We start from the raw sequence: 12,773 nt of genomic DNA on the forward strand, positions 1-12,773 counted from the left end.
TTTTGCACACAAGCGTTCCTTAATAATTTTTTTAAATTTGGCAACAGAGGCATTTTGAACGCTTTCTGGGATCCTGTTGTAAAACCGTATACATTGACCCATAAAGGAGTTACTGACTCTACGCAGTCGAGTAACAGGAGTAACAAGTTTGTGTTTGTTCCTTGTACCAATGTTATGAGTATCACATTTTCTCATGAAATCATTAATATTTTTTCGTACATACATAACATTAGAGAATATATATTGAGAAGCAACAGTCAATATCTTGATTTCTTTAAATTTATTCCTTAACGATTCTTTAGCTCCTAGGTTATAGATTGCGCGAATAGCCCTCTTCTGTAGCACAAATATGGTATGGATAGCGGCTGCATTTCCCCACAGCACAATACCGTATGACATTATACTATGAAAGTAACTGGAATATACTAAGCGAGCTGTATCAACATCGGTACATAATCTAATTTTTTTGACCGCGAATGCCGCAGAACTCATTCTACTCGCCAATCCGTTAATATGGGGGCCCCATTGCAACTTGGCATCAACAGTAAGGCCAAGAAACTCCGCAGAATCAATTGGATCCTTCGATTCCCCGTTGATGAGTACATCGGCTTTTACATTTTGTTCATTTGGTGTACTAAATTTCACAATTTTAGTTTTATTATTATTTAGTCTAAGATTATTTACGCTAAATCAATGTACTATATCAGCTATAGCATTGTTTACATTGTCATACTGAACCTGTTTTCTATTAATTTTAAAAACTAAGGAGGTGTCATCAGCAATCAATACTATATCATGTTTGTTCCCAACAAGGAAGGGCAAGTCATTTATATATGTGAGAAACAGAAAAGGTCCAAGAATTGATCCCTGAGGGACCCCCATACCAACTGAGACCCCAGGAGACCTTTTTCCTTTAACGTCAACCCTCTGAATTCTATTGTTAAGATAGGAAGTCAGAAGGTCGAGCGCACTTTCTCCAATTCCATAGTGATAAAGTTTCCTGACTAGAGTCTCATGTTGAACACAATCAAAGGCTTTGGATAAGTCACAGAAAATCCCTAAGGCATCCCGTGATTCTTCCCAGGCTTCATAGATATTCTTAATAAGCTGCGTCAATACCAGCGTCTGTAGTCGAGCGACCCCTCGTGAAGCCAAATTGTTTACTATGAACCAGATTATGTTTGTTAAAGTGTTCTAATAATTGATTTAGAATTATTTTCTGAAATATTTTGCTCAGGGTAGGTAGAATTGAAATTGGCCTATAGTTGTTGGGGTCTGAAGAACTACCAAACTTAAATATTGGAATAACTTTACTATGTTTCATCAGGTCAGGAAATATACCACGTTGGACACAACTATTAAATATTAAAGCAAGATAAGGTGCAATCACATCAATAATCGAATTTATCACCTTTAGAGAAATACCCCATAAATCAGCCGTTTTCTTCATGTCTAGTGACTTAAAGGCGCGTATTATGTCGTTGGGGTTTGATTTGCAAGCTCTTACATTTTCTAGACGGCAATGTACCTATTTAAGTATAAATTGCAAAGTGTTCCGTATAATCTATAAAAACGACAAAAGAAGTAATGTCTGCTATATAGGAGCCCAGTTAAATGTTTATTTTATTCTGGTTTTTTTCTTTTGTTTCTGGTGTTATAGTGGCAACACAAATACGCCGTCTGTGAAAATTTCAAGGGTCAAAATAACACGGTTCATGAGATAAAGCCTGGTAACTGGCGGATGGACCATTTTAATTTTTGCGTATCCTAAAAATTTATTAAATAGTACCAGTTGTTATTTGACAGCATACTTTCTTTGTTATTTTGGTATATGTGCCTATTTTAATATTACAAACAGACACTCCAACTTTATTATGTGTATAGATTTAATAATTATAAAGGCGTACATTTATTCTTGACTAAATGTCACAATTATCGTGTCGTAAGATTAAGATGGAATCGTTTGGTAAACCGCATGGGAGCCATACGCTCGTTGTTTGTGGAAAATATGATGCGATTACAATAAATTTTTGTGGTACATTGGAATACACAATTCCTGTATCGCAATGGATTTGACATTCGTAAAAGGGAACAAATTAATTTCGAAATTTATTATAAGAAAGTGGTGATCGAGTATGTTTATATTACCTACATATATAAAACTGATTTGAAAATGTAACAGTTTACGAATGTTATGTATATGATAATAATGATGTTGACGATGTACTGACTCTGGCCATGTCAACTTATACAAGAGAGATTAGATACTACGCAGGCTCTATTTTAGTGCTCAATGCATGGTAAAAATCCGGATGCTTTCTGAGGCACAAGAATGTATCCAACTCCCAGACTCAAGGCGGTTTCTGAGTATTCTTAGAAAAACTCAATAACTTTTAATCAGCTAGACCGGAAATAGAAGCTAGTATCTCGGGTTCCGCGGTCTACATTTTTGTTTATGGTATACGTTGGCGAACGAGTATATGGGCCACCTGATGGTAAGTGGTCACCATCACCCATAGACAATGAAGCTGTAAGAATATTAACCATTCCTTACATCGTCAATGTGCCACCAAACTTGGGAACTAAGATGTTATGTCCCTTGTGCCTGTAGTTCAGCCTATATCTAGCCACTAGAACAATAAGACTATCATAATTATGGTAATAGTGTACGTATGTAATAACATAATCTAAGAAAGATAGTTATACTAATAGAATCAAGCTAACCATTGTTGCATTTTTGTTTTCATGTTAAATATTGGAATCTTCAAAATTAATTTATCCTATTTACAGTGTTCATTGGCTCGGTGTAATGTAGTAACCGTTTAAAATAAAATTAATTATGTATGGTGGTTGTTTCACTGTGCTTATTATATTTATACTTAATATACTGTAGTAGAATAGTTTAATACTAGACGTTTGAGAAATTCTTCGGGTTATACTTGTCAGTAAGCAACAGTTAATATAAATCCCTTTGTAAATTATACTCAATTAAATTATCAAATGTCAAATATATTCCACTAAATATAACATAGAAACGAAAACTAATAAAAAACTGGTCAATGTGCTTATGATTTAATATATTAATTAAATTTTATATTTACCGTAAATAAGTGAAATAGACCAAAAATGGCAATAATATAAATTACTTTAAGCAATTTACTAGAAAACCAAAAATAGTTCTAACTTGGAAATTTCTTAGTCAGGCTACAAATCTAAATAAAAAACCATGAACACTTTTAACAAATTACAAGTCACACCAATGTCGCCCAAAAAGAAAAAATAATGGCGGTTTAATTCAGTTTCACGCGCTTTTGATTTTTTATTTGTTCAGCCTAAATTTTCTTTCAAATGTATTTATTTCGAATCTCATAAATGATTCCAAATTCGAAATATTCGCCTTATGCTTAAGTATGAATATTTCCCTCATAAATATTTATAACTAGTAATTCGCTTATAATTCACACCATAACCATAAAGAAGCTTGGCAAGTCGCATCGCATCAAAGAATTTAAGATAATAGGGATGTTAAGAAAGACCGTTTAAGTCAAGTTCAGCTAAATGCTCTTGTTGAATTACTCGAATGTAACTTTTGGTTAATTTAATTGTTCCATTTATCTCGAAGTGTTCTTTTTGATCTAGAAACTTCCATTCGGTGTTTCAAAGCCCGAGATATGGTTGATCCCTTCAATAAAATCCTCTAAAGCCATGACAAGCGAAATTCTGCACTAGATAAACGTTTCCAAATATACGACGGAATATATTTAGGAGGAGAACCTTTTATTCGTGAATATGTAAAATAAAACACAAGTGTATTTCATCAGTATTATTTTCTAAATGCATTAAATATCTAATAGTTCTCTGGTTACAAATTGGTCAAATTTTTAATAAATTATAATGCTTTCTTCATCACGTTGCATTTATATTTATGGCTTATTTATTTAAATAAAAGCAATATCTTATCACTAATGCTAAAATAATTTTAAAGCTTTATTGTATAGCATCGTCTACTTGTATCTGATACATATTTCGATTTAACAAACAATACACAATCTAAAAAAAAATATGTTTATTACTCCTTACTAAATGCATTAACTTAGGATTTCTTACATTTATATGTCACTCTCATCTGATTAATTTAAATCTAAGTAATTCTACTTTAGTTGAACTTTACGTACAGTTCCTGTACTGGTCTCCGTATCATTGGATGAACCAGAGTTTGAATGTTCCAATTTGGTAGAATCAGATTTACTTTTAAAGCTACCACCGCTACTGCCTTTTGTAGCTCTATTCAAAATCGACGGAGGCTTTATTGTTTTTCTTGGTTTCACTTTCACTGCTTTTTCTGGAGGACTATTTATACTTTCACTTCTATTCTTTAATTTGTTCAAACTGAAATTTGCCTTTATTTGTGCTGTTTGTTCCAAGCTACTTACATCAGGTAAAAGTAAATCTGAAATACACACATAGTTCTCTTTACTTTTTGGATCGATGTGAACTTGGTTTATTTTCACAGGTACAATTTCTACTTTCTTTTCAAATATTGTTTCTGGGCCTTTTGAATCTAAAACATCCATATCTGTAGGTGATTCTACTCCACCAACTAATTCTTGAATTAATTTATCTTCAGCGAGATTATCAAGAAATTCGTCGTCTACTTCATCATTTATATCGTCATCGGAATAAAAGGAAGAAAAAGAAGTAACAGATCCCGAAGCGTGTGAATGAAAGTCGTCAGGTAACCTAACCCTTGGGACATTTGAAGGAATTTCAAGTTGACTAGGTGACGGTTTGATGAAAATTGTTGGTTCTGGAGTACACGGTGTATCACTAGATGCAATGATCACCTTAGGATATTCTCGGTGACTACCAGATTTATCACTCCTACTAACAGACTCAATGGATTTATTATATGACTTCTTATCAGTTACAGGTGACAAATTATCTATATTTTCGTAATTTCTACTTGAAATATCAGATTCAGAAATCTTTTTAACGTTTGAAACATCAAAAGAGGAAAGTTGCTTAGAATTTTTATATGCCAGACGTCGTTCCAAAGTTGTTGTTCGCGGTGGAGGTTGAGGTGGAACCTTTGATCTATCTTGTTGATTATCAATACTGCTACCTCCAACGTAACCACGAAACGTTTGAAAAGCGGTTGGTTGTAGAGACAATCTTTTATGTGCATTTGGCAAATCTGGGAGCACTTTTGGGTAATTTCTCCTCTTAATAGTCATTAAAGCCTCTTCCGCGGAAAGAGGCTCGGCATTAATCCTGTCGTCTCTCGAAGTTACGTTGACCTCATTTCGGAAAGTAACTGGAGGAAGTATGTCAATAACTTCCGCTTCACGTCGTAATTTTTCTTTTAAAGCCTCATAATTAACATCTGTCACTGGATCAGAAGTAGAATGCTTATGTGATATTTTAATAGCGTTATTTTGGTTCAGGGCTAAAATTACCTCATTAGTGTAAGTTTTAGTAACTTCATTTTTACCTATGGGGATATTAATACTTTCAGATATAATTGCGCCGTCAGTTTTTGACCTCTGTAATTTATTTTCCGTACTGGAATGTTTTGATTCATCAAAAGATTTCGAAAGTTCTATAGGTTCTTGTTTTAAAATAGAATTAGTCCGAGCTGCAGGTGTAGCATCGATAGCAACGGAAACCTTTCTAGACTTAATACTGTCTGTTCCTTTGCTTTTGAGGGAATCAGTTGATTTATTTGTTCGCTTACCTAAAGTTGATTGCTTATTACTAATTAGAGATGAATGTGAATCTAAAGCCGATGTTGACGTTGTTTTTTCTGACGTTTTGTTATTACCACTATAATTTTTTGCCAAAAGATTGTTCGGACTTAATGATTCGTTGATTTTTAAAGTTGTCTTCGTAATTTTTCTCGAATCAGAAAGTAATTCTTCAGACCTTGTGTAAGGTTTAGTATTTATGAATGACTTGTCATTTAATTCGGAGTTAGATTTTCTCAGTATACTTGGGGAACATCTATGCATAACTCCATTCGCAATCCAGTCCCTAACTTTAGTGTGAGCGTCGAGAGTACTAGTAGATAAATGCCTTCGTAATTGAAAACGTTCTCTAAAACCACCAGAATCATCAGATTTTGGAGTTTTACAAACTTCTTTCTTTTTCACTTTCTTGCTATTACTTCTAATTTTGGTTATACTCATCGATTTGATCACACTGCAACCATTTTTGAAGGTTTGTAATGCACTTTTATCGTCCTTTGAACTTTTTTGCCCTATGACATCTACTTCACCGACTTCAGCGCGAGGTTGATTAGAAACTTCGAATGATCTTTCTCTAATTTGTGATTTTCGCTTTTTATAATAAAATACGCCGCATATACCAACATTTATAGCCAGAAATAATATTGCAAGTGAAACAACAAGGGTTACAGTAGCACTGGATGTTTTAACAGGCATTTCAGTTGTTGGTTTTACAGTAGTGTGTACAGTTTTTTCCATTAAACCAGACGGTATGGGTCGTGATGGCGTTTTTATTGATTGTATTTCTCTGTATATCATTTCAGTATCCGGCTTCGATACAGGTGGTGAATATGGCCGCAATTTACCATAAGCCGTTGGAGAACTGTAATGAGGTGGGCTATAGACTTGAGGAGTCCAAATTTTCCGAATGGGATCTGTAAATTTGAGATTAAAATTTACTACTTGAGAAAAATTGCACTTAAACACATTGTCTTGTGTAGTTATTTTCTATTTATCAAAAACCTTCATCAATAATCATACATTACTACGTTGAACAATGTAGTGACATTGTTCAATTATTGATGATCATTCAAAGTAATGAAGGAATTTTACCTGTTATTCTGTGGCTGGGTTTTGGCCTGTGCGTTGTTGGTGTAGGAGTAAACTCGAAAAGAGGATCAACAATAAATCTCTTCATTTTATTTGGTAACGTCTCAATCCAAAAACTCGTATAGTTCGATCTATACAAACTATTTATCGAGGGCGGCAAATCTGAAAATACCAAACACAAACGATGTTTATTACCTATATTTGTTGAGATTTTTTATTAATGTACTTTGAATAAATTAATTAAAAAAATACCTATTCTTAAATACGGCTGATGAGCAATATTATATTCCGGCCATTCCACGTTGTATTGGTTCCAAAGTTTCTTATCAAATGTGAAATATTCGCTCACACTTTGTGTATTTGGTGATCTGAAATATGGATGGATGAATTATAAATAAACATAATTTAACACGAGTTTGAACCATCAATTAAGATTCTATTTTTGAAATCATTCGACTATAAGAAACGTATAACTAATCATTTAAATAACAGCAAGCAATAGCTATAATGAAAGGAAGGACGGTTGTAGTACAAATAGATGGTATTGTGAAATACATTTATTTTATCTCGAAATTGCTAAGAAAAAGTCGTATTTATCGGATAAAATTGCTCCTTATTCTAAATATAATTCGTCAAAAGGAAATTAGAATTAAATTTGATTAAATTTTCTCTAGAATTCACTTTTAATGTCCAGCAATATGTTCAAGATATAAAATCTACTTTCAATTTGTAGTTGATGCGAGCCAAAAGTTTCCAGGAAATGAGTTCATCATTAGCAATATAACATAGAATTTATGTAGTAAATTCGTTTTATATATCTCTCCTAGAATTTAAATCTGCTGATACAACTTATTGGATTAACTTTTACTACATAAAAAATGTTCAACGTTTATATTAATAACTACATGGATTAGAAAACATGTCTTGGTGGTAGGGCTTTTTTCAAGTTCGTACTGGGAACATATAATCAGATCACATGTTTTAATAGCAACACTCAGTATTGTTGAATTTATGTTTGGAAAATGGCTGAACCAATTTTATTACATGCACAAGGGATATAATAATTTAGTTCTAGTCTTGACCTGACATCATTAGTCAGTTCACATACCTATTGCTTAAAAAAAACAATATGTCCTCTTGATTGATTTCAATCAGAGCATCTAACCTTGAGAGTTCAGGCGCAGGACCAAGAGTGTAAATGGTGTCAACATCTATATTTGACGCTGTCCCTAAAGATTCCTTGACAAAATACTTACCGAGATTTGAACTCACGCAATCGTAGTATACAATAATGTAGGCTTTAAGGCAAATAGTTTTTTATAGTACTGTAGAATACAACTTACCCATTTTTCACAAAATTTGTCCATAGCCTCATTATCACCTCGCTGAAAAGTTTCTCCTGTTGTGTGTACTCGGAATGAAAATGTGTATTGGCACCGCCTAGAGGAATACCCAGGACGTATGGCATTTCTTCTCCATGAACACTTTTATTTAACTGTAAAGATATACGAAGGTTTAGAGCACCAAAAAAATAACGCTCATTTATAAATTTTTCTTCTTTATGAATTTGGAAAGATTATCTTATGTGCACAATTGAAGTGTACAAAATAAATAATTAAAAATTAATTCTTTCGATTAGAAATAAAACGGGTTTCGTCTTCTTTGTTATTATGTTAGTTTAATTAACTTTAGTGGCAGAAAAACTGCTAAATCCGCATCCTCTGATCTTAACACATTATTTAGCCTTCTTACTAAATTTGCTTACACACTTTCCTACGCACTCGTACGTTAGTCCATTCATTATAGACTGAGATTCAAAAGTTTTCAAACTTCGGTCAAGTGAATGGTACATTGGGACGACAATTAATCTCATTTTGCAACCTTGTCCGCAGTCCGGAACATTGTTAAAATTGCAATTAAATTAATTTTGGCTGTATGGTCGTGAAAAAAATTCCAAAAGTTCTGCAAACTTAGGGAAGTTTTCGATATAATATTTCATATCACGTATTAAATTTGCAACCAATCTAAGTGTACGGAACATTTTTTGTTACTGAAAATTGATGTTTTTTTTTAATTAAACTGAATAATAACGTTCCAAAAGTTCTGCAAACTTGACACATATGTCGGAAAAATATATTGCAACATAAATATAATAAATTTGCAACCTTTTTCGTTGACCGGAACGTGTTTATTTATAATTCTTTTTAATTCGTGGTCATTTTTTCGAGTAAGGTGGTCTCGGAATTATTACAAAAGTTTTGAAACTTGGTTGCAAACTTCGAAAACATCTATTCTGATGCATTAACAAATTTGCAACCTCATACGCGATCCGAAACTTTAAGCAATTTGCAAAAATGTAATTTTTTTATTTTTTTACCTTCAAGAAATTTTTAAAAGTTTTGCAAATCGAGGGGAATGTTTAATTTTGGGATTAATGTTAGTATTAAAATTTGCAACTTCTCACGCAATCCGGAATCTTGTGTGATGTCGGAAATTTAACTCTATGGCATTTTTCATTTTCGAAAAAATTGCAAAAGTTTTACAAATCAAGCCAATGATTGTTTCTTTGAGGTCCTTGTCAGTATTAAAATTTGCATCCCCGCATGAGATCCGCAACTTTGTGATCTTTGCAAAAATCGATTTTTCGCATTTTGTTATCCTTGAAAGAAATGCAAAAGTTTTGCAAATCGAGCGGATGGTCTTATTTTGGGATCGATACCACTATTGAAATTTGCAACTTCGCACAAGACCTGGAACCTTGTATTATTTGCAAAAATCGACTTATTTAATTTTATTACCGTCGAAAAAATAAATCTAAACATAATAAGTTATTCAAAAGTATAGAAAAAAAGTATGAGGATATCAAATATTCGTAAGAAAGGTAAGTAAACATTAATGGACGACAATGCGTAGGTTCAATTCGTTTTATTAATCAAAAAATACGTACCGGCAAAATCCTACGTCCGGTTTAAATAAGCCCAACGAAATTTATTTTTGGCATAATCACCTGTCATGTAAAAATAGTACTATACTAACATCTGTTAGAAACAAATTTTGTTACAAACAATTTCAATGATTAGCATGTGAATGGTATATAGTATTGATTTATTTGAGAGACGAATTCACATCAATAGAAAGATGAACTAGGGGGATCCATAGTACCTTTAAAAGATAATGACAAATTAAATAGTAGAAAAATTTGTTGATGAAGCATGCTGAAAAATACTAAATGCTTCATATAGCACAATAGTTAGGCCCTGATTATATAACAGCGATGTGTACGGAAATAATATTTTGCGTGAATGTGATTAAAAAATATTTCCGAATTCCGGATATGGTTGCAAATTCAAATACTGACATTAATCCCAAAATTAAACAGTCCCCTCGATTTGCAGAACTTTTGAAATTTTCTTGAAGGTGAAGAAATTAAAAAAATATATTTTTTGCAAATTGCATTAAGTTCCGGATCGCGTATGAGGTTGCAAATTTGTAAATGCATCAGAATAGATGTTTTGGAAGTTTGCAACCAAGTTTGAAAACTTTTGTAATTATTCCGAGACCACCTTACTCGAAAAAATGACCACGAACTAAAAAGAATTATAAATAAACCTGCTCCGGTCAACGTAAAAGGTTGCAAATTTAGACAATCGTTCGGTATATTTTTCTGACACATCTGTCAAATTTGCAGAACTTTTGGAACATTTTCCTTCAGTTTAATAAAGAAAAACATTAATTTTTACTAACAAAAAATGTTCCGTACACTTAAATTGGTTGCAAATTTGACACGTGATGTAAAATAATATATTTAACACCACTCCAACTTTGCAGAACTTTTGGAATATTGGTCTCAAGAACAGAGCAAATTATTATTTATTGCATTTTTAACAATGTTCCGGACCGCAGAACAGGTTGCAAAATTTTATAGTTTGTTTTAATACCATTCCCGACCTTACATAAAAATTTGAAAACTTTTGGAATTATAATGAATTAATTGTCTTAAATGACTGGACTACGTTACGTAAACGTATTTTCGTACTGTGTCGTTTAATTTCTTTGACGAAATTTAATTGAGTCCCACTTTTTCACACAAATTTTTGGGAAGAGGTGTTGTATGTTGAATCTAATTTGATTTTATTAATTTTTACAAAGTACATCAAATTTCAATACGTCATAATAAATTAAATCTATCGTGTAAAATTAGTGGTCTACTGCTTGAAATATTGGATCTGATTTATATAAAGCCAAAGCGATTTTTCAAACGTCACCAGACACCAATTTGCTTTAGACGATAGATCAATTGTTGAAATATAAATGTATTTTAGGGAAGGACTTTTAAAAAATGTTGTTTTCTTCTTCCAAAAGTCAAATTAATCATGATAGAAAGAGAAGAATAAGTAAGGCCGAAATTGTATAATATCTTACTGGTGCATAATCCGTGCTGACCGAATTGTGGCCGAAGACGTAAAAATAAGATTGTCTATTAGCCTTCGATTGGTAATTTGCGAAACTGATCATAGGTGCCAAAGTACGGGCGTCACTGAACAAATTTAGAATTACATCACGGTTTGTCTCTACACTCCAACGTTGAGGATCCAATTTTGATGGAGAGTATCTGAAAAGAATAAACGTTAAATTGACGGAATTTCCATTTTTGAAAAATTGTAAAGTAAAGTATCAGCCTGTAAATTTCCCACAGCTGGGATAAGGCCTCCACTTCCATTAAGGAGAGGGTTTGGAACATATTTGAAAAAAACTAAAATATCTTATTAATGCAGTCATAACACTTCAAAGATTTTGTAAGCAAGCCTTGCACCAGATGTCATTTTAAAAATAAAATTATTAACCCTTATGTGAGTGACAAATAAAACACCTTTAATAGAGTGACGAGGTACCCGGGTACCTTCATACAGTTTATGCGTAATGTAAACGAACAAGATCGGCTTTTGTGTCACCAATACTTTAAATATTATTATTTTAGCTAATATAAACAATTGACAATTTGTGGCGATCAAAGCGGAAGTGAGGTGGGTGCGGTTCATGGTTATCGGCGTACAAGAAACACTGGATCCATTCAACACTTCGTATCGTACTTGAAATTTGACTGTATACTTTTGTTTTTATTGTACGAGTATATTTATAATTTGTGAGTTTATAATATATCATTATGAATAATGGAGCTCTTGCTCAGTTTACTCACAGGTACTCACAATTTATCACTTCTCAATAAAGATCACATGTTCAAATATAAAATTCCAAAGAAATGCTAGCGTTATTAGCAGAATATTCTAGTGACGAGGCTATATTATGTATATATATATATATATATAATATATATAATAATAATATAATATATAATAATATATATAATATGATAATAAACATGATTATTTGCCTTAGGTCGAAGTGGGTACACTTAAAACTTCAGACGTGGAACCAGAAATTGAAGTCGATAATGATTCTTATAATACCTATGCGAATTTTGAAAGGGAAACTTCGCTTGAAAATATTCCTGATGCAAAAGATGGATCGAGGTGGTACTCTGAACCACTTCCCAAAATACAAACTGGTAATAGAAATATTTTTGGTCAACAGGGCGGCTCCATGGATCTAATAAAGAGCATTTTTTCGGGCTGCGATATCCAATGATAGATTCAAAATGCAGCTAGGCTTCGTATGATTTCATAATAACGTAACGAACCCTAAATATTTGTTATCTGATAAACCTACTATACGAGATATTTGGACATGTTCATTTCAAATTTGAAAAAGTTTAAAAAGATCCTGAATGTATTACCGCTGACGAATAACTATATGGATATCGTGGGCGAATTCGCTTTACTCAATACATGCCATCAACCTGAAAAGTATGGCATAAAAATATTTCTTAGGCTTGTGATTCAAATAATTCCTACCCCCTAAATAGAAAAATATATACAGGAA

At 32.6% G+C, this 12,773-nt stretch overlaps 1 protein-coding gene across 1 annotated transcript in view; it reads right to left on the bottom strand.

Moving 5' to 3' along the window:
* Nucleotides 1-3,821: 3,821 nt before the first annotated feature.
* LOC124541387 overlaps nucleotides 3,822-12,773 on the bottom strand; it is a 40,475-nt gene continuing 31,523 nt past the window's right edge. The window contains exons 8-12 of the mRNA XM_047119244.1: nucleotides 11,256-11,445; nucleotides 8,177-8,328; nucleotides 7,086-7,201; nucleotides 6,837-6,995; nucleotides 3,822-6,658 (exon numbers count right to left, since the gene is read on the bottom strand). Of these exons, the coding sequence (XP_046975200.1) occupies nucleotides 4,152-6,658; nucleotides 6,837-6,995; nucleotides 7,086-7,201; nucleotides 8,177-8,328; nucleotides 11,256-11,445 (3,124 nt within the window). The 3' untranslated portion in view covers nucleotides 3,822-4,151. The remainder of the gene's footprint in view (nucleotides 6,659-6,836; nucleotides 6,996-7,085; nucleotides 7,202-8,176; nucleotides 8,329-11,255; nucleotides 11,446-12,773) is intronic.

This window comes from Vanessa cardui, chromosome 2 (genome assembly GCF_905220365.1).
Source record: "Vanessa cardui chromosome 2, ilVanCard2.1, whole genome shotgun sequence".
Classification (NCBI taxonomy): domain Eukaryota; kingdom Metazoa; phylum Arthropoda; class Insecta; order Lepidoptera; family Nymphalidae; genus Vanessa; species Vanessa cardui.